Source organism: Macrotis lagotis, chromosome X (assembly GCF_037893015.1).
Source record: "Macrotis lagotis isolate mMagLag1 chromosome X, bilby.v1.9.chrom.fasta, whole genome shotgun sequence".
Taxonomy (NCBI): Eukaryota; Metazoa; Chordata; class Mammalia; order Peramelemorphia; family Peramelidae; genus Macrotis; species Macrotis lagotis.
In genome coordinates, this window is record NC_133666.1 from 54,160,093 (window position 1) to 54,182,411 (window position 22,319).

Below are 22,319 nucleotides of genomic sequence, written 5' to 3' on the forward strand. Positions count from 1 at the left end.
GCTCAAGTCTCTGCATGGGGCAGGGATCATCTTAAATCTGTACCTGCCTTCCTTGTACCCTCCTCCATGGGGGTGGGGGGAGGAATTTCTGTGCTGCTGCCATTATCCTTATCTCTGCACCTATTCCCTACCTGCTCATCTCTCGGGGTGGGGGGGGGGGGGAGGCAGGAGCTCTTGTCCCTGGACATTAAACCTCCCAGCAAAGACATACTTGTCTTCAGATGACATTCCCATTGGGTAATTCCAGAATTGCCTCCCTCACTTCTCTGAAGGGGGTAGGGGCCATTGCCTGTATCCGTGCACCTCCTGCCCTGTCCCTCACCTCTTGGTGGGAGCCCAGGCTCCTCAGTTATGAATGTTTCCCTCTTTAAGTCACCTCTCTCAGAGGTATGGTCACATCCTGATACCCCTCTCCTGGCTGGGGTAGAGCAGCAAGAGGAAGGGGGAAAGGGTCATCTTGCTTAATTCCTAAGGTGTCCCCTTCTGCCTCAGCTCTCCAAGCCTGTAGCTAAGGACCTGCTAGCACCTGTGCTGCCAGGACAGGGAGCATGGCTCTTTAACCCCTCATTTATCTTTCAGAGGAGGCCTACAAGGAATGGGGGCTCATGGGTCACTTGTTTGGTCCTGGGGACCCTTGGTTCAGGACCTCCCTCAAAGTGAGGGGGGAGTGGGGCATCATCTTCCTTAGCTATGGGTGTAGCCTACTTCACCTGTTTACTGGGGGCCAGAGGTCTTCATTTCTGATCCTGCAACATCCCTGCAGTGTGTGAGACCTGGTGAATAACCCCCATAACTTTGTATCTATCTGCCTCTTGTCTTACTTGGGGGGGGGGGGCGGGACCTTATGAGTTATGTAACTCTGCACTTGTTTCTTTCCTCACCTCTGCAAGGAGGCATGATACCATGACCCCCATAATTGTATTTGTCTCCTCTGTCACCTGGGGGGGGGCAGGACCCCAGGATCCTCTAATTGTGCACCTGCCTCCTCCTTCACCTTTGCAGGAGGGGGCAGGGGTCATCGCCTCACATCTTTATGGGGAGCCAGCTCAGTTTCAGCTGTGTACCTGCCACCTCCCACAGAGGCCCCATCTCTGCAGGTAATGTGCCCACATGGATGGTAGTCACCCTTAAGTCTGCAAATGCCCTCCCGTCCAGTGTCCTCCTTGCAGGGGAGCAGTGGACAGTGCATTTAAGTTGGACCTGCCTCCTTGCAAGTACTCATTCTTCAGGAGTTGGGGCCAGAGTTCCTTAGCTCTGCTCTCCAAGACTCAAGTCTTTGGAAGGGAAGCTTTTGCCATCCACCTTGACCGGACCTGCTGCTCTCCTGGCGGTTCAGGCAGTGGGATTGCCCTCTGTCACTGCTACTGCCTCCTACGGTCTTCAGCTGCCTGACTCCCTCTAGCTATGTGGACAGGTACAGGGCCATGGCCCAAAATTCTCTAAATGCCCCCTTCTGACTCCCCTTCCTGCCCAGAGCTGGGGCTATCATCTTGAACTTCTGTGGGGGGCAGGCAGGGCCTAGGACCGTAAACTCTGGCTGACTCGCTTCTCTGAGGGCCTGGACTCTGAGTTCTTGCTGTGCCCCATTACCATGCATTTCTGGGAGAGGGTCAGCCTCTTCCTCCCTCATCCTGCTTGGGGGACAAGGGCTCCTAACTCTGGTCTTGCCACTCTTCTGTTCTCTCAGTTCAGAGCAATGACCTCAACTTGCAGCAGCCTCCTCTCTCTCCTTGGGCAGGGGGGGGGGGGGGGTGTAGGGAAAAGGAGGGCAGCCATTGCCCTTAACTTTGGACCTCCCTATTGGATCTCTTAAAGGGAAGAGGGATAGGGACTATCACTTAGTCTGGATTAGTCCCACACTCTGTCCTGTCTTGGGGGGGCAGAGTAAGGGTCATCACTTAACTCTAGGTCTGCCCCCATCACATCTGTTAGGGTTGGGGGATTAGGGTCCAACACTTAGTTTCAGCCTAGCTCCCCTGTATCCCATCTGGGGGGGGGTAGGAGCCATCACTTCGGTGTGGATCTGCCCCCCTTTATAACACTTGTAGGAGGGCAGGTTTGGGGTGCCCAGTGAGGTTGCTGGTCCCCACCTCCTTTCAGAGGGGAGAGCAGCAACATGTTGGCTCGTGTCACATCTCTGCAGGTGGGGGGTCGGTTGTGGGCCAGTCCCCGCTCTGTGCCATCACTCTTCGTTCTGCAGCCGCCTCCCTCCCTAATGCCGTGTAGGGGTGGGGGGTGCTTAGGGGCCATCACTTGGTTCCACACCCTTCCTCCCAGTCACATCTGGGGGGAGATGAGGAGGGGTTCGGGTGGGGCCACCTTTGCTCCGAACCCCCCCCCACCAGGGGCAGTTTACTTTGATGAGCCGCAGGATGTCTGGGCAGTCCCAGACTGAGGGAACCCGGCCTGAGCCGGAGGTCAGGCTCTTGGACTGGGCCACCTCGATGGCCTCCTCCTCCTCCTCCTCCTCCTCCTCCTTTTCGCTCTCCTCGCTTGGGGTTTCGGAGAACGTGGCGCCGCCGGTGGCCATGGTGGGGCTGGTGCCAGTCCCCTCCGGGTGACCGGGAAGGGCGGGGGGGGGGGGCAAGAGGGCAGGTAGAGGACCACCTGCAGAGGGGAGGTGGGCGGGGCGCACCGAGGCGGCGGGCGGGGAACGCGGCAGGAGCCCCGCCCCCGGCGCCTACCCTTACAAAAGCGGGTCGCTAGGCGACGCGGGCGGTCGGGGTGGGGGGGGGGGGAGAGAGAACCGGCTCCGGGGAGTGGGAGGGGCGGCCTGAGCCGAACCTGCTCCGCGAAGGCCCCGCCCCCAAGGCACGTGGCCTTCAGTCGCCCAGCCCGTCGCTAGGAGACGCGCTCTCCGCTGCTCCGAGGGTCGGTGGGCGGGGCGGACGCCGTCCGGCAGACTGAAACACCGCCCCGCCGGAGCCCCGCCCCCGGCACGTGGTCTGCAGTCGCAAAGCCCGTCGCTAGGAGACGCGCTCTCGCCGACTCCGAGGGCGGGTGGGCGGGGCGGACGGAGTCCGAGAGGCCTGAACACCGCTCCGCGGTAGCCCCGCCTCCGGTAGGTGGCCTGCAGTTGCAAAGGTCGTCGCCAGGAGACGCTCTTTCTGCGCGCCGACCTCCGCAGCCTCGCCTCGGAGTGGTGCTAGTCGGCTAGGGAGACGGGGGCGGGAGGCGGGGCGGGGAGGCCAGAAAGAGGCGGGAGGCGGGAGGCGGGGGCGGGGGAGGGGAGAGCGCGGCGGGGGGGGCGGGGCGGGGAGGCGAGAGAGAGGCGGGAGGCGAGAGAGAGGCGGGAGGCGAGAGAGAGGCGCGAGAGAGGCGCGAGGCGGGCCTCCGACTCCCGCTCCGGCTCCGGCTCCCGCTCCGGCTCCGGCTCCGGCCCCGGCTCCGGCTGCTGCTCCGACCCCGGCTCCCCTGCGCCTCGGGGCCGCCCGCCTAGAGCCATTGTCGAGGTAATTTTCGGAGGCTCCCCTCAGGAAGCAGACGGAGAGCCCCGAAGTGCTTCCTGCCTGCACTGCCCGAGCCCCTTCCGCCCCTCTCCCGGGGCGGCCCTCGCCCCCTCCCCTCGGCCCCGGCCCCCCGGCTCGGCACACGCCCCCGCTCCCGCCCCGGCCAAGCCGGCTGTCGGAAGTCCTGGGTTCAAATCTCAGCCCGGGCTCTCCCTCTGGCTTCGTGGCTTGGGAACGGTGCCCCTGCGGGCCGGCAGGGGGCCCGGGGTCACCCGACACCGGGCGGCGCCGCTGCCGCCCAAATCCCACTTCAGCCCTGGGGGTCAGTTGCCTGAGCGCCCTCCGGCTCACTTTCCCCGTCTGGCCAATGAGAAGAGCGCTTGGGTAATCCCCGAAGAGCATCGGGGGGTCAGGTTTCACCCACCGACGGCTGCTTGGCCTCATTACGCTCCCTAGCTCCCCCCCTACACCCCGGGCCTTAGTTTCCTCCTCTCCCAAAGGACGAGGTGGACTTGGGGGGGGGGGGGGGGCTTTCTGGCTCAGCTGGCCTGCTGGAGCACAGAGGCCCCGGGTGCAGATACTCGCTGTATGGGCTTGGGTAAGTCACCCTCACCTCGCAGGGCCTCACACTGCCCCTCTCATCCGCCAGATGGAGGAGAAGGCCCTGCCGACTCTGGAGTCTCAAACTGAATGAGTTCAAATCTCAGGTCTTCCTTGAATGGCCTTAGGTGAGCCCTCTAGCCTAGCTGGCCCTCAGTTTCCTCATCTGTAAAATGGATGTTGACCTAAAGGACATTTAAGGCCCCTGCTAAGATGAGTACTCAGCAGCTCTGTACTAAAGAGAACTTGGGTCCAAATCCCAACTCAGCCACTCACTATGAGGTCTTGGGTAAGTCTCCCCTGAAAGCTTGAGGGGGGAAGAGGAGGGCAGGTGGATAGATGACCTCTAAGGGCCCTTCCACTTCTGTTTTTATGGTGTAAATAACCTAAATCCAAATCCCAGCTCAGCTACTTTTACTATGTGGCCTTGGGTAAGTCACCTTAACAAACTCACAATTCTCCCCTCCAAGACTGGGGGGGAAGGGAATGATACCTTAATGACCCTAATGACCCTTCCAGCTCTACCATATGTATGTGTGTGTGTGTGTGTGTGTCTGTGTGTGTCTGTGTGTATATACATATATAATAGTATATATATAGTATATATATATATATATATATATACTATATATGCCAGTACAAATAACCTGAGTCCAAATCCAACTCAGCCACTTACTATGAGGTTCTTGGGTAAGTTGGGTAAGTCACCTTTTTAGACTCTGTAAATCTCCCCTGAAAGATTGGGGAGGGAAGAGGAGGGGAGGTGGATAGATGACCTCTAAGGGCCCTTCCACTTCTGTTTCTATGGTGTAAATAACCTAAATCCAAATCCCAGCTCAGCTACTTTTACTATGTGGCCTTAGATAAGTCACCTTAACAAACTCACAATTCTCCCCTCCAAGACTGGGGGGGAAGGGAATGATCCCTTAATGACCCTTCCAGCTCTACCATAGATAGATAGATAGATAGATAGATAGATAGATAGATATAGATATAGATACAGATACAGATATATATAGATATATAGATGTAATATATATATATGTATATATATACATATATATATATGTATATATATATATATATATGCAGTACAAATAACCTGAGTCCAAATCCCAATTCTGGGGTATAGGGGATTGTGAGGGACTGGGGTGACACAGTAGATGATCTCTAATGGTCCTTCCACCTACATTACTTTATGGTTTTCATAGTGCCAATAACCTGGGCTCAAATTCCAACTCAGTCACTTACTATGTGACCTAGGGTAAGTCACCTTTCTACACTGAAAGTTTTCTTATAACATGGTGGGGGGGGTGAGTATAGTTGACCTCTAAGGACCCTACCAGCTCTTTTGCTTTATGATTTCTGTGATGCAAATAATCTGAGTCCAAATCCCAGTGATCCTATCTCCTGGATACCTCTCAGGGTCTCACCTACTTCATCTGTAAATTACACATTACCTCAGGTGCCTTATGTGCCCTACTTGTATGTGATTGTGAGGTAGAGAGGTCCTGGATTCAGATCTCAGTTCTACTGCTAAATGCCTTGTATGACCTTAAGTCACCTAACATCTAAACCTGTCTAACCCATCTGTAAAATGGGAGGACAGGGTGTGTAACCCACATGATTTCCCAGGACCCCTCTAACTCTATGATCCTGTGGTATACAGAATCTGAATTAAATCCTAGCTCAGCCATTCTCTTCTTAATCATGGGTAAATCACATGACCTCTCAGAACAGGGCTTCAGGTTCCTCTTCTTACAAAACCTGTATGATCTTCACATACATTCCAATTCTTTCATTCTATGATTCTATGAAAAACAATTTCTGCATTGTCCAATATCAACAATACTGCATCTTAAAAACTCATCCACTCATGTCATCTCCTAGCTGGTGGGGTTGGGGATGAAAGGCTGAAATTCTTCACAATCCTCTCAGGAGAGTTCACTGTTGGGAAGTAGCTAGCTTTGGGTGGTTTGGTTTCTAGCAGAAATCTCCTAAATGTAACCTTTAGGGTTAGTCAATATAGTTCAGGAAGACTCCTGGGCCTCAGCAGTGCTGGGGAGCTTCTCATCTAGAGCTTGATTCAGACCAGTTTTCAATCTAAATTAATTTTAAGTTTATCACAGGGCTGTTAGAATCAAATGAGACAGCCTCTATAGTACTATCTAGCAGACTTTAAAATGCTATATTCTACCTAAGAAAACTGCTACATTCTAATCACCTATCTTATAGTCAAGATGATTGTTCAACATACAATATAGTAAATATTTATTGTAAATACCAGAAGGTATTGTGTTCCCAATGTGAAATTAAATACACTCAGAATGCCACATACATTCTGACAACTGCTTATTCAGGCAACTGGCCCCACTTTAGAAGCCTTTGGAAGGCAACAAACAGCATCTTCTCAGTGCTGTCTACTCCTCCCATGCATATGCATAGAGCTGTTCAGTAAATATAATTGCATTCTTGTTTAATGATGTCAAATGCAGTTTAGATTTTTTAAAAGGTAGATACCATTCATGGCCACAAGGTGTCAACATTACTGCTTGTTAACTACCCATCTAAAACTAAAATTTAGGTTAAAAAGTGACTTTGATGCACTCTCTTCTTAGTTTTCTGAACCCTAAACCTGAACTCTGGTAATGAGAAAATGATGTCTCTGGAGAAATAGTTGACTGCAGACACTTGGAGACTTGAACTAGACTTGAGAGTCACAGGTAAGACATTCTATGTAAATTGTTTCCATTTCAGTAATTTCAAAGGACATAGAACATTTCTTTTCATACCTAACAATCTTTTCTTCACAGTGCTATCTAGTCACATGAACAGTCTTCATAAAACTCTCATTGTATTTTTCTTGTTAAATATATATTACAGCCTCAGACCTCATACATGCAAAGCTTTCAATAAAGGGAGAAGAGGAATCAGAGAAACGTAGGAAATAGATGGAAATAGCTCTACTTTCACATAAGCCACCCCAAATTGTCACATCTACTAAATATTTTTTCTGATTTTTTGATACTAAATTTTGTTTTCAAAATTTTAGATGGAGTATTATCACGTTAAAACTTTTTTATAAGTTTCCCTGAACTTAGCAGAACCCAATGTGGGAAAAGTTTATATCTATGAGAGAATGTTTGCTTTGATTTTTAAATCATTTCTTCTCAGTCTCATTTTCCACAATTTATCTTAACTAAAGATAAGATTTTTGTCTAGCATAGATAGTTACTGAATATAAACCAAGAACACATTCTATTAGATTGTTTTGATTTCAAAATGTGATTATTCCTCTCCCTGCAGTTCTACCAGAGATTTAGCTTACTAGCCAGGTAAGTGAGGATTGTTTGGGGCTGTTCACTGCGGCGCTGAAGTTGTGGCCTAGGTCTAAATAAACAGATGAAATCACAGCTCCTTGTGATAACTGAAACATGGCTCGGATACTGCCGATTTAATGCCAGCAGAATCCTGTATCTGAATTGTGATTCCAATTGGATTCATTGAAATGAATCCCATCATCATGAAATTCAGACAACTCTCAACTCCAACTTGAAATCAAGCACATTTTTTTGTAAACAAAAATGACCCCCAAAGTGAGCCAGAATAGTTGGTGAGACCAAGATCTAGGGGATGACCTTCCATATTTACCCTGTATTTATCTTGTATATAGTTTAGTTGTTTTTATGCTGTTTCCCCCATTATACAGTGATCTGCTTAAGGACAGGGATCTTCTTTTTGCCATTTTTTTGTATCTTAAGCTTAGCCTTGCACCCACCACACAGTAAATATTTCAAAAATACTGACTGACTGCCAGCACTGTTCAAAGAAACCCAACTTTCTGAGTAAGACACATTTGATGCTTGGGAAAAGATTCTCTCATATACATATGTTTCTGCAAATACTTAGTGAGAAATGAAAGCTAAACTTTTCCTTGTTAAAAAATGTGAATTGCAACCTAATTCCACCCTTATTCTTAAGGAGGTCCAAGGAAAGGGGCCTTTGAAACCAAATGATAATGATTTAGCTAATTTTAAGATTTTGGTCATTTTACTCTCATTTAAATGATAAAAAGAACCCTTTCAAATTAAACTTTGCCCCTTCTAAACATGTCTTTCTCTGCTGCCTCAGTAGAGAAATGGTTAGAGTGGATCTACTTGAGGGCATGCCTTCTTTCAATGTAGAATGGGTTTTTCCTCTGCAATATTTTGTCTCCTATTTTTTATTTAAGGCAATGGGGCTAAGTGACTTGCCCAAGGTGTCATAGCTATTAAGTGTCCCAGGTCAGATTTGAACTCAGGTCATGACTCCAGGATCAGTGCTCTATCCACTGCGCCACCTAGCTGCCCCTGCAATATCTAGTTTTAAAGAACTTTGAAGGTGGGGTAAGTGAACTTGCCCACATAGTATGTATCAGAAGCAAAAGCTGAAGTCCTTCTGGTTCTAAGACTGTATGTATCCTCTCTCCCATTCTGCCTTTTTTTTTTTAGAAAAATTTTATTTATTTTGAATTTTACAATTTTTCCCTTAATCTTGCTTCTTTCCCCCCCAGCCCCCACATAAGGCAATCTGTTACTCTTTACATTGGTTCCATGATATACATTGATCTAAGTTGAATGTGATGAGAGAGAAATCATATCCTTAAGGAAAAAAAATAAAGTATAAGAGATAGCAAAATTATACAATAAGATAATGGGGTTTTTTTCCCTAAATTAAAGGTAATAGTATTTGGTCTTTGTTTAAACACCACAATTCTTTCTCTGGATAGAGATGGTATTCTCCACTGTAGACAACCCCAAATTGTCCCTGATTGTTGCACTGATGAAATGAGCCAGTCCATCAAGGTTAATCATCACCTCCATGTTGCTGTTAGGGTGTACAGTGTTTTTCTGGTTCTGCTCATCTCACTCAGCATTAGTTCATGCAAATCCTTCCAGGCTTCCCTGAATTCCCATCCCTCCTGGTTTCTAATAGAACAATAGTGTTCCATCATATACATATACCACAGTTTGCTATGCCATTCCCCAAATGAAGGACATTTACTTAATTTCCAATTCTTTGCCACCATAAACAGGGCTGCTATGAATATTTTTTGTATAAGTGATTTTTTTACCCTTTTCCATCATCTCTTCAGGGTATAAGCCCAGTAGTGGTATTGCTGGATCAAAGGGGATGCACATTTTTGTTGCCTTTTGGGTATAATTCCAGATTGCTCTCCACATATGAGTTAATGAGTTCACAGCTCCACCAACAATGTATTAGTGTCCCAGATTTCCCACATCCCTTCCAACATTGATCATTGTCCTTTCTGGTCATATTGGCCAGTCTGTGGGGTGTGAGGTGATACCTCAGAGATACTTTAATTTTTGTTTCTCTAATAATTAGTGATTTAGAGTAATTTTTCATATGACTATGGATCACTTTGATTTCCTCATCTGTAAATTGCCTTTGTATCCTTTGACCATTTGTCAATTGGAGAATGACTTTTTTTTGAAAATTTGACTCAGTTCTCTGTATATTTTAGAAATGAGGCCTTTGTCAGAAATACTAGTAAAAATTGTTTCCCAATTTACTACTTTTCTTTTGATCTTGGTTACATTGGTTTTGTCTGTGTAAAAGCTTTATAATTTAATGTAATCAAAATTATCCAGTTTGTTTTTAATGATGTTCTCCATCTCTTCCTTGGTCATAAACTGTTTCCCTTTCCATAGATCAGAGAGGTAAACTACTCCTTGATCTTCTAGTCTGCTAGAATATTATTTTTTATGTCTAAATCCTGTATCTTATTTTACTCTTATCTTGGTATAGGGTGTGAGGTGTTGGTCTAATCTAAGTTTCTTCCATACTAACTTCCAATTTTCCCAACCATTTTTATTGAAGAGAGAGTTTTTTTCCTAATGGCTGGACTCTTTGGGTTTATCAAACAGCAGATTACTATAATCATTTCATGCTATTGCACCTAGTCTGTTCCACTCATCCACCACTCTGTTTCCTTACCAGTACCATACAGTTTTGAAGACTGATGCTTTATAATATAATTTCAGGTCCAGTAGGGCATACTACCTTTTGAAAGCACTGATCCTGGATTTCTGAAGGCAGAGTACTAGTTCTGCCAGGGCCCTACAAAAGCTGGAAATTTTTCAGGTAAGAGACAGTCCTTCCAAGTGTTATTCTGGATGGCCAAGAGGCAATGGATTCTTTTTGGTCACAGTGACCCACATTTACTAAGGCATAGAAGGGTTTTGATGGACCTCATTGGAGAGAGTACCCACACTGATATGTCTTTTCAGTCTCAAAGTGAAAATAAAAAGGAAAAGGAAAGAAATCAAAATATGAACAGTTCAAGAAATGATTATAAAAACTCCTTTTTCTAAACTAGAACATATTAATTTTAAATCAACTAAACCAATTCTCCCCCTTTTCCTTTAACTCAAATCAATATTCCCAAGCTGTTCTGTCCAACTGCAGTCATTCTGGGAAATTTACATTGTGGAGAAATGTTTGATTGGTCTGTTTCCATTCTCTTTAACTTTGAACTCCCTCCTTTAGTCAATCAACTATATGCCTACTTGGGAGACACTGAAGTAAAAGCCCAAGGGAATACAAAGAAGAAACAATCTCTGTGCTCAAGGACCTTCTGTGCTCCTGAGAAAAACTAGGAATTTCCCAAATCTCTACAAGGTAAGCAGGCTAATATGGCTAAGGGAGGGAAACACTTAAGGAAGTGCTTTTTGAAAGAAATTAAGGATGCTTAGAAGTTAAGAGTAAAAGAAAAAAGGTAAGAGCAAAAGCATCCATTCCAGGAATGGGGAAATGGCAAAAGTGCTCAAAATTGGAATAAGATCTGTCAGTCAACAGGCCTTTTAGTTCCTGGAAGGCACTGTAACAAGTCATGAGGGGACAACCAAAATGGGTCAGTCCGTGCCCTCAAAGAGTTTACATTCTAACAGGATGTCAGTGGGCATGGGTATAGGCACTAGAGTCTAACTGAGGGAAGGGGGTGTAACATCATTAGATTGACTAGGAATAGGAACCTCATTTTGGACAAAAGAGGAAAAGGACTTGGACTGGCCGCTATTACAGTACTCCAAGAAGTGATGCCTTGACCTGGAGTGGAAGTATGGGGATAGACCACCAGATTAATCTAGAGGTAAAAATTCCAAATTAGCATATGGTATGTGATTGAGTATGTGGGGTAAATACAAGTCAGTCAAGGGTTACTCTTTAGATTTTAAAGCTGGGGAACCAGAAGGTTGGCAGTAATATCAGCAATGGAGAGCTTTCAAACTGGGGGTTTAAAAGATGAACGGCACATAGCCATTTTGGTTGGAGAGTATGAAGAAGAAGATGATAGTCACCCTAGAATGGTGGACTGGAGTGATGATCCAGATTCAGTTCTCTGGTTTCCCAGTCCTGTAATTTTTCTGCAATGTAGAACTCTCTGATTATCTTTTCTATTAGAAAAAGATAAATTGTCCAAGAACATATACCTCTCAGGGTCAAAGGAAGTTCTAGCTGATATGGGGATGCTATCTTTCCAGGGCCATCTTAGAATAAAACAGATTTGTATCCCAAGAGAAGGAAAAGGGGAAGGTAAGATTTCTTCAGAAATTGTAGTAACTTGCAGAAATACACAGAACAGTCTAGTTTAGAGTTCATTAAAAGACCAAAGTAACAATCAGATTTCCAGAAACTTAAGTAGAAGAGCTGATATCAACTATTTAGTAAGAATCCTGCTCCGTTTGAACTTTGGAACTAAGAGATCATAGCACTGAATAACATTAATCTTGGGTAGTTATTAAAGAATTAGACTAAGCCCTGCTTTCAGTTAATATCTTCAGTGTGACAGTTTTTGTTTAGAGTATATTCTACTACTACTACCCACCCCCAATCTTTTCCTGAATGTTTGTGTTTTTTAAGGCAAAAAGTTGGAAAGAACCAGTAAGGCTATCTAGTCTAACCCATTTTTTGAACACAGATTTTCTCTAAAGGATACTCTGTAACTGATCTTCCAGCTTCTGCTTGAAGATCTCCAGTGAAATGGTATCCAGTACCTCCAAAGGGACTTCATTCCACTCTTTAGTTCTAGTTATTAGGAAGACTTTGTCTCTTAACCTGCCTTCTGGAACTAAGAACAAAAATAGTCCCTTCCCACAAGATAGACTCTTAGACATTTGCAGTAAGCTATGATGTCTTCTCTAAATCTGAAATATTTTGTTAACACTGACACCAAAATCATGAGGTAAACAAGGGCCATCTTACTGGAGAGGCATTTTGTACCAGAAAGAACACTGACTTTGTGGTTAGAGGGCCTGAATTCAGATTTCAGCAGGCCTGAATTCAGATTTCAGCCCTGTTAATACCTGCCTGATTTGGGGTAAATGTCACAATCTTCTCTACCTTAGTTGTCATATAAAATGAAGGGTTTGGACTTGGTTTTCTCTTTCATCTCTCCCAACCTGAACTTTGGGTGATAGTTTTAGACTTTTAGATGCCCTGGGACAATGGGACAATTTATCCCAAACAATGCAGTTCTATAGGAACAAAAAAGAACATTTAAAGAAAACCAATCTCTGCAAATTAAAAATGTGAGGAAATTGTCAATGTATGGCAGAAAAGAATTGATTAATCCACAAGTAGAATCTGGATCAGCTATGTAGTTCTGCTAGCTTTTATCTATCTTTTAGCTTACCTATCACCATAAACACATACTGGATGAGTAATATCCTATGACATCTTCGAACTTTGCAGGTAGCCTAGTGACAGGAAGGTGTACCCCAGTTGCAGCAGCTGGGCTCTGATTGGAGAACCATATCCCAGTGTCGTCGTGGGTTAGCAAACAGAACTGATAAAGCTTTTTAAATGTCAGCATTTAGCAGGGAAAGGGAAAAAATGTTTAGCACAATTATCTAATAAGATCATATGGTTCCTACTTCCTGTAAAGGCAAAGTATTAAAACTAACATTTCATAGAATCTTGAGGTAGAAGGGAACCTGGAGGTCATCTAAGTTAGTCTAATCTACCTGAGCAAGAGTTTCCCTCAGAACCATCTCCTGTCAATTATCATTCAGCCTATGAAGATCTCTGGGAGAAGAAACCTTTGACTTTTCTTGCATTATCTTTTTGGACTGCCCCAAGACACATTCCTTCTGAGCTTTATAGTTCGCCTTTTTTTTTCCATATACTGCTGGCTTAACCATCTCTATCTTGTAATTGTCTAGTTGGCTTTTACAGTGATGTATTTTTCAACTTCATTGATATATTTTTAGATTTGACCCATTGTTCAAGCCTATCAGGATTTGGTTCCCCACTTTGTCATCTATCCATTATTTTAGGTAGCCATCATAATTCTGTTTTATGCAAGTTTGACTTGCATCCATAACTTTATCCAAGTCATTGATAAGAAAATACTTAACAGCATAAGGCCATGTACATATCTCAGGGCCACCCTATTAGAAACTACCTTCCAAGTTGACCTCAGAACATTTAATAACTATTTAGGTTCTGGCAATCCAATCAATTGGAAAAAGATACAAGGAAAATAAGAATTAAGCAGCTCCAGCCTTCTCCCCATCAGGTTTCCTTCCCTAGGGTGGGGTAGGTTAGCACATTCTTTGACCTTGTTTTTACATTATACTTTTAAAATTCTTGCTTTTTCCTTGCCAGTTTCAACTCATCTTGAGTTTTAGCAATCCTGACCCAGAATTTTGTCCTGTTTTTATATTCATCCTCTGTTCTCTGTCCTTGCTAGTATCTTCAGGCCATGCCTTTTAGAACGCTCTAGTTGAGTTTCCTGAGTATATACTTTGGCCTCTTTCAGTAATGTCACCTTATCAAAATAGTAACTTTTTGGAATCTTTAGTTTTCATTCTTGAGAGCTCTTACTTCAAAATATTATGTCCAAGCGTCTAGTTACACTTTCTCTGAATACTTTGAAATCTGTCCTTCTCAAATCTCAGGTACTTGTCAGAATATCCATGACTTTCCTGCCCTCTGTCATAAAGGTTTCAGTCACATTGCCTCAAACAACCAATTCCTTTATGTTAATCTACTCTTGGATTACACTAATGCTACACAGTTCTTACCAAGTTCTAGACTCAAAAGTCACAAGTCAACTACCGTAAAATAACTTGTCAGAGCTCATTTGTGAATATCTTAAGAGAATTCTAAAGTCAAATACCTGGCCCCATTATATTTTCATTCCTTATTTCTGAAACTGAATTGCAAATATTTGACTCTACAATGTGCAATGTAATAGTTCTTTATGGGCTAAATATCTATGTGATATTTAAGTGCTAACTCTCTTGTCTCTAATTTTTTTAGCAGTTTTCAGTAGGGAAGTCAGAGCTGGGTCTAACAAGCTCACCTCCCTTTTTTTTCCCCCTCTAATTTTAAAACAGTGTTGGAATGCAAATACTGAGAATTCACTTCTGGACAGAGCTCTCCTGTCCCCACTTCTGAGTCCTGTTCAACAGAGGAGCTGATATCTGTTCCAGCTCTTCAGCTGTCCACTATGGAAGCAGATAACAGCTGTGCCACTCACTCTGTGCCAACTTCTGAATCCCAGTCATCAGTGGAGACGCCAGAAACCATCTCATCTCAGTTGCCCACCATAGAAACAGATGACAGCTGTACCATTCACCTTTCCATGCCGACCTCTAAGTCCTGGCCACCAATGGAGAAGCCAAAGCTATCCCCTTCTCAGTTGCCCACTATGGAAACACTTAGCAGCTGTGCCATGGCCGATAATAGTAGCCTGACTTCTCCAGGACTTGCTATGCCAACCAAGTCCCAATTATCAGAAAAGATAAGGCTATCTCAACTGCCCACCACAGAAACAGATAGCAGCTGTACCACTTACTCTTCTGAATCCCAGCCATCAGTGAATAATCTGTTATCATTCCTATCTCAGTTGACCACCTCAGAAACAGAAAGCAGCTGTCCCACTCACCTTACTATGCCGTCATATCAGTTATGGCCACCAACGCAGAAGACACCATTTTCATATCACATGCCCTCTGTGGAAATACATAATAGCAGATTTGCTTCTCCAAACCTTGATGTACCCCTTTCTACATCCCAGATGCCAGTGGAGAAGTCAATGCTACTCTCATCTCCTCAGCCTTCCACTGTGGAATCATTTAACAACTTTGCCACTTGTAACACCAGTCCTGCCTCTCCCTCCTTTTCTCTATTCTCCTCTGAACCTCAGCTATCACTGCAGAACTTGCTAAGACCACCAACTCAATTTTCTACCATAAGAAAACCTAGCAGTCATACTACCTGTAGCATCAGCCCTCCAGGCCTTGCTATGTCTTCCTCTGAGCTTCAGCCATCACTAGGGAACCTGACACCTCCATTTCCATTATCCACCATAAGAAAACCTAGCTGTCGTATCAGCCGTAACATTAGCTCTGCTCCTCCAGGCCCAGCCATGCCCACCACTGAGTTTGAGACTTTAGAGGACCCGATATCACTATCTCCATTATCCACCATTTGTACCAGCCATAACATCAGCTCTGCTCCTCCCAGCCTAGCCATGCCCACCTCTGAGTTCGAGACTTTTGAGGACCTGGTACCATTACTAGCTTCATTATCCACCGTTCAGACCAGCCATAACATCAGCTCTGCTCCTCCTGGCCCAGCCATGCCCACCTCTCAGTTCGAGTCTTTAGAGGATCTGATACCATCACTAACTCCATTATCCACCAAGCGTACCAGCCGTAACATCAGCTCTACTCCTCCTGGCCCAGCCATGCCCACCTCTGAGCGTGAGACATTAGAGAACCCGATGCCATCACGACCTCGATTATCCACCATAAAAAAACGTAGCAGACATACCATCAGCCCTGCCTCTGAGTCCAAGTCATCACTGAAGAAACTGTCTTCACCTTGGTCTCCACAATACACTACAGAAACATCTAGCAGCTATGGCACTCATAACATCAGTCCTTCACTTCCAGGCCCAAACTATAACATCAGTACAGAAAGACAGGGAAGAGGCAACCCCAGGGGTTTGAGTGGGCCCCCAGCAACACAGGCATACCAGGTCAAGGACTCCTGGTACAATAGAGAACCACCTCTCTGTTTCATGATTAACACCACTGCAGTTGGAGCAATAATAGGCCGAAGAGGAAGTAAAATCAAGAAATTGCAAGAATCAACAGGTTCTAAAATACACATCATCAGAGGAAGCCTTGAGGCAGAAGTAAGGATATATGGCAACAAAGAAAACCAGAAATCGGCTAAGGCAATAATAGAGGAAATAGTTAAGAAAACACAGAGATATCCTAAAGAGGAAGCAAAAGAGAGCAGCACTTTGAAAACACCATATCCTAAAAAGGGCATGGAGAAGGTGGAATCTGTGATTGATTGGGATGTAATTAGACAGGGTCATCTCCAGTACATACAAACCAAGTGGGAAGACCTTCCACCAATTAAGAAAGACTTCTATGTAGAATCTGCAAGTACCAAATCAATGTCACAAGATGAAGTAGATAAGTGGCGAAAAGATAACAATAATATAATATGTGATGACTTGAAAAAAAGTGAAAAACGGGCTATCCCACACCCCATTTGTAAGTTTGAAGATGCATTTGATCACTATCCTGAAGTTATGGACAATATGAAGGAAGTGGGTTTTAGCAGACCTACACCAATTCAGTCTCAGGCATGGCCAATAATATTAAAAGGAATTGACCTGATAGGCATTGCCCAGACAGGCACTGGGAAGACATTAGCATATCTGTTGCCAGGTTTTATTCACCTTGATCTCCAACCAGCCAGAGAGAAAAGGAGTGGTCCTGGTATGTTGGTGCTCACACCAACCAGAGAATTAGCTCTCCAAATTGAAAGTGAATGTAAGAAATACACATATAAGGACATTAGAAGCATTTGTATATATGGTGGTGGAGACCGAAGAGGTCAAATTGAACTTGTTACCAAAGGGGTAGATATTGTCATTGCCACCCCTGGCAGACTCAGTGATCTTCAGATGAATGATTTCATCAGACTTAAAAGCATAACATATCTGGTTCTAGATGAAGCTGATAAAATGTTGGACATGGGATTTGAGACTCAAATAATGAAAATTATATCGGACATACGACCAGATAGACAAACAATAATGACCAGTGCTACTTGGCCTGATGCTGTTCGTCGTCTTTCACAAAAATATCTGAAAGATCCAATGATTGTGTATGTTGGCACCTTGGATTTAGCTGCAGTAAATACTGTACAACAAAAAATAATCATAACTACGGAACAAGAAAAACGAGTTTTAATACATTCTTTCATTGATTCAATGAAGCCTGAAGATAAAGTAATTATTTTTGTAGGCAGAAAACTTGTTGCTGATGATATATCCAGTGATCTGAGCGTCCGGGGTATACCCGTGCACTCACTACATGGTAATAGAGAACAGGGTGACCGGGAGCAAGCATTAGATGAATTTAAATTAGGAGTAGTCAAAGTATTAATAGCTACAGATATGTTGTCACGAGGTCTTGATGTTCTAGATATCACCCATGTGTTTAACTTTGATTTTCCTCGAAATATTGAAGAATACGTCCACAGGATAGGACGTACAGGACGAGCTGGACAATCGGGAGAAGCAATCACCTTATTCACTAAAAATGACTGGAAAGCTGCTGATGAGCTAATTAACATCTTACATCAGGCTCACCAAGAAGTTCCCCAAGAACTTATATCAATGGCTATGCAATATAGGCAGCATAAACATAGAAAGAAGGAGGAAAAGAAGTTAGCCAGATACAGCAAGGCAAGACACACTTATAGATAATATTGGTAACTTAAAACCCCTTCTATACTGTCTTTAATAAAATAAAAAGTGCTGTTAAAAAACTTGAGTCTGATGTCCTGTTTTTCCCAGTAATCTTATAAAGCCTTAAGTTTGTGTGGGATCAGGGTGGGAAGGTGGTTGAGAATGTGCGAAAGGGAAAGAAAAAATTTGTCCCTGGGTTTCTAGTGCTTCAGTGTACTGTTCTATGAATGTGGAAGTGGGAAAGAACTTTCCCCAGGAATTCAAGATGATCTCCCTAAACTGAGTTGACCTCATAAGAATGTTAAACTACAATATTTCACATGTAATATAGATACTTTAAGAAAAGTAGAACAGTGAAGTAAGGACTTTATGCTGTCCAATAAAATGCACACAGTTCATCTGGGAATTGAAAAAAGAAACCCTATTTTCTGATTTTTATTAAATTAGATAAGGGAAGGAGCTTGCTTGAATCAACAAGGAATTAAAATCTTTTATACTTTATTATTAACAACCTCTCTTCTAGACTACATTGATATGCTTCCATGCCATGAAAACTTGCAACAACAAAACTGCCCTTCTGTGGTCCTTCTTGAACTGTTCCACTGAATATCTCATCAAATAGATGATCTATTTATTGTTATACAGGGCCTTGTTTCTCTACCTCTTAAAACATAATAGAACTCACCACCAGATCAGGTAAGCCCCTAGAGCAAAGAACAGGCAATCTACATTTGAAAAATGGCAAACCTTGGAATTTAGAACTGTACAGTTCATTCTTGGGTCACTCCTAATCCAAAGGATATTAGGATTAGCTCAAACCAATTCCAGAATGGAACTGCAATTTGAGGTCTGCCTCAGGGCATGCCCAGAGACCAAATTAAATTTGTGATCGCTCTGGCCATCCCAGAAAAGATCACAATGGATATGAATTCCCCAGAAGGTCTCAGAATTACTCCATTCTCACAGGAATCAATTCAACTCAGTAGAGATAGTGCAGGTAATTGGACCAGATTTTGGACTATCTCAGCTTTGGACCTGCAATCCTTGGCTCCCCTCTTCCCTTGATCCTCTATATTCAGGCCCTAACCCCTATTTTCATTTCATTATAAATAAATATTCTGCCACCTTCCTACTGTCCCCACTTAGTTGAGATTTTTGTCACTTCCACCTGGATTGATTGCACAGCTTCATAATCTCTCCCTCTGGTTTGTCCTCTAATCAATATTGTATCCTATTACCATACCAGTCTCCCTCAATACCACTTTTAATCAATCAGCAAGCATTTTATTATAGTACTTACCATGGGCCAGACACTGTTGTTAATAATGAAGATACAATGACAAAAGTGAGACTTTCCTGCCCTCAAAGTTTACATTCTAATAGGAGGTAGCATGTACATATGTAAGCATATATAGATCTGAGACAAAAATGAATATAAGACTGGGAAAGATCAACGCTAGCACCTAGAGGGATCAGGAAAGGGTTTGGGTAGAAAGTGATCTGTGAGCTGCGTTTGGGAGGAAATGAGGAATTCCAAGATATGGAGATGAGGAGGGAAAACAATTCAGGCATGGGAAATAGCCAGTGCAAAGATATGAGGGGATAGGAGATGAAATGCCATGAGTAAAGAACAGCAAGTAGGGTGGCTAGGTGGCACAGAGCACTGGCCCTGGAGTCAAGAGGACCTGAGTTCAAATTTGCCCTCAGAAACTTAATTGCCTTACTGCATGACCTTGGGCAAGTCATTTAACCCCATTGCCTTAACTAAACTTTTTTTTTTTTTAAATTTAGGGCAGCTAGGTGGTGCAGTGGATAGAGCAATGGCCCTGGAATCAGGAGTACCTGAGTTCAAATCCGGCCTCACCCTTAATAATTACCTAGCTGTGTGGCCTTGGGCAAGCCACTTAACCCCATTTGCCTTGTAAAAACCTAAAAAAATTTTTTTTAAAACAAACAGCAAGTAAACCAATATGGTTGAACCACAGAGTGCATGGCAGAGAAGAGTGAAAAAGTAAGAAACAACCATATTATGAAAGCTTAAATACCAGGCAGAAGAGTTATATTTGATCTTAGAGGAATAAAGAACCACTGGAGTTTCTTGAGCTTGAGGGCAGGTGGGGAGACATGGTCAGGCCTACATTTTAGGACAATTTACTTTGGCATCTGGGTAGGGTAGGGAAAAACTTGAGGCAGAAAGACCATCTAAAATGCTATTAAAAATAATAAAATAAATAAAATAAAATTCTATTACAGTAATCCAAATGGATCGGAACCTGAATTAGTGTAAGAGAAGGTAAAATTATCAAAAGAGGATGTGGAGACAGAAGTGACAAAACTTGGTAAGTATTTGGATATACAGGTTGAGTGAGAGTAAAGAGTTAAGGTAGACATTGAGAACAGGAACATGGGTGACTGGAAGCATGGCAGTACCCTTTACAGCAATGGGAAGTTCCAAAGGAGAGTATGTTTGGGGGAAAAATTTATTTTGGACATGTTAAGTTGAAGATGGCTATGGAACATCTGGATTGAAATGTCCAGTAAGTAGTTGGTAATGCAATACTTCTGTGAGTGTGTGTGTGTGTGTGTGTGTGTGAGAGAGAGAGAGAGAGAGAGAGAGAGAGAGAGAGCAAGAGAGAGAGAGATTTGGAGTCATATGTATAGAAATAATTAGATTTGTAGGAGTTGGGGCAGCTAGGTGGCATAGTGTATAAAGCACCAGCCCTGGAGTCAGGAGTACCTGGGTTCAAATCCGGTCTCAGACACTTAATAATTACTTAGCTGTGTGGCCTTGGGGAAGCCACTTAACCCCATTTGCCTTGCAAAAACCTAAAAAAAAAAAAAAAAAAGATCTGTAGGCGTCAGTAAGGTCACTAAATGAGACACAGTCTACAATAAAGAGGGCCCAGGATACACAAACCAACAACTGATGAAGATTAAGCAAAAGAGACAGACAAAACCTTTGGACAAGTTGGAGATCCAGAAGAGAGTACCCAAAAGGCGAAGGTAGTCAATGGCATTAAGTCCTGTCTGGGTCTGAAAACCCTCTCTTTACTTATCCAAGTTTAGTTTTCACTTATGGTGGTCTCTGTAACATATCTTGAAAATGGAGTTAGCAGTGAGCCTGCAATTCAGGATGGGATAGACTGACTGCAAATCCCTGAAACGAGTGGTCTGCACTAGTTGATGGTGCCTTCATAAGCACTCCTTCCTTGAGTGAGAAAAGTCTGGGACACCAGATCTTGACATTTGTCCTCTCCAACATGGCTCTAAAATGAATATCCTGGGGTCCAAGAATGGCTAAACAGCTAATAGGGTCCCAAGCCTTGCAAATCCTTCTCCACTTGCCATTATTAAGCTACTGATATCAGAGGTAAAGTTCTAAGTGGAAGCTTTTCATGCCAAGTCCTGAAAGCACCTTGTCTGCAGAACCAAAGTAGCACTCTTCCCTAACACACACACTCCTTTCCAGTCAGACAAGTCAGCTAATGTTCCACGAGCACAGTGTGCATTCCTGCTTCACTCAGAGGACCCATCCTCCAACCCTAGTGGAATTTCCACTTCTGCCATCTCCTATACTGCTCTAGCCTACATCCATCTCTCCCTTTTCTTAACCCGGGGAGTCATATCTCCCTGTGTCACTCATATCTCCCCAGTTAGACTATGATCAAACAAAGGAAACATTGAATAAGTGCTTATTATATGCAAAGCACAGTATCATATATTGATATAATAGAATATTATCATGCTGTTAAATCACAACTAAAAGAGATACATAGAAAAATATATGAATAGACACAAAATGAAAGAAGCTGAATTAGAACAGCACAAAGACTTCAACAATGTAAGCAAACCAATAAAATGAAGCAACACATTGTAATGACCAAGCTAGCAAGTGCGGAACAAAGAAACAGATTTCCCTGCTTTCATTCAAGATGGGGCAGAACTATGGATATGGAATATTTACAGTCCAAGTGCAGTCAATGTGTTGGCTGATTTTGCTTAGTTGTTGTTTGGATTTTTGGTTTGTTTTATTTTTTAAAGTTTCAAAGGGAGGCTGACTAAGAGGGAGATTTGGAAATTACTTGTGAAAAGAAAACATTCATAAAACAAGCAAAAAAATTTTCATTGAAAGATCATAGAGAGGGGTGGCTAGGTGGTGCAGTAGATAAAGCACCGGCCCTGGAGTCAGGAGTACCTGGGTTCAAATCCAATCTCAGACACTTAATAATTACCTAGCTTTGTGGCCTTGGGCAAGCCACTTAAAGCCCCCCCCCCCCCCCATTGCCTTGCAAAAAACCTTTTTAAAAAAAGGTCATAGAGAATAGGAGAGATAGATACTTAGAGACTAGAAAAGTGAAAATATTCTTTTCTTTTTGGAATAATCAGGGTTAAGTGACTGGCCCGGGGTCACATAGCAAGTAAGTATCTGCAAGTAAGTATCTGAAACTACATTTGAATTCAGGTACTCTTAACTCTTGGGCCAATGC

General features: G+C 43.7%; 1 protein-coding gene across 4 annotated transcripts; it reads left to right on the forward strand.

Moving 5' to 3' along the window:
• The first annotated feature begins 3,291 nt into the window (after positions 1-3,291).
• Positions 3,292-20,514, forward strand: LOC141498073 (putative ATP-dependent RNA helicase DDX53). 4 transcript variants are annotated; one of them, XM_074201020.1, is made up of 5 exons: positions 3,292-3,452; positions 6,668-6,772; positions 10,094-10,193; positions 10,599-10,730; positions 14,450-18,281. In XM_074201020.1, exon 5 carries the CDS (start codon positions 14,563-14,565, stop codon positions 17,848-17,850), a length of 3,288 nt encoding a protein of 1,095 aa, XP_074057121.1. In that variant the 5' UTR covers positions 3,292-3,452; positions 6,668-6,772; positions 10,094-10,193; positions 10,599-10,730; positions 14,450-14,562; the 3' UTR covers positions 17,851-18,281. The 4 variants fall into 4 exon arrangements, 3 of the variants coding, with proteins under 3 accessions (XP_074057121.1, XP_074057120.1, XP_074057122.1); XR_012471545.1 differs by lacking the exons at positions 3,292-3,452; positions 14,450-18,281 and adding exons at positions 3,812-4,338; positions 20,086-20,514; XM_074201019.1 differs by lacking the exon at positions 3,292-3,452 and adding an exon at positions 3,824-4,338.
• The last annotated feature ends 1,805 nt before the right edge of the window (positions 20,515-22,319 follow it).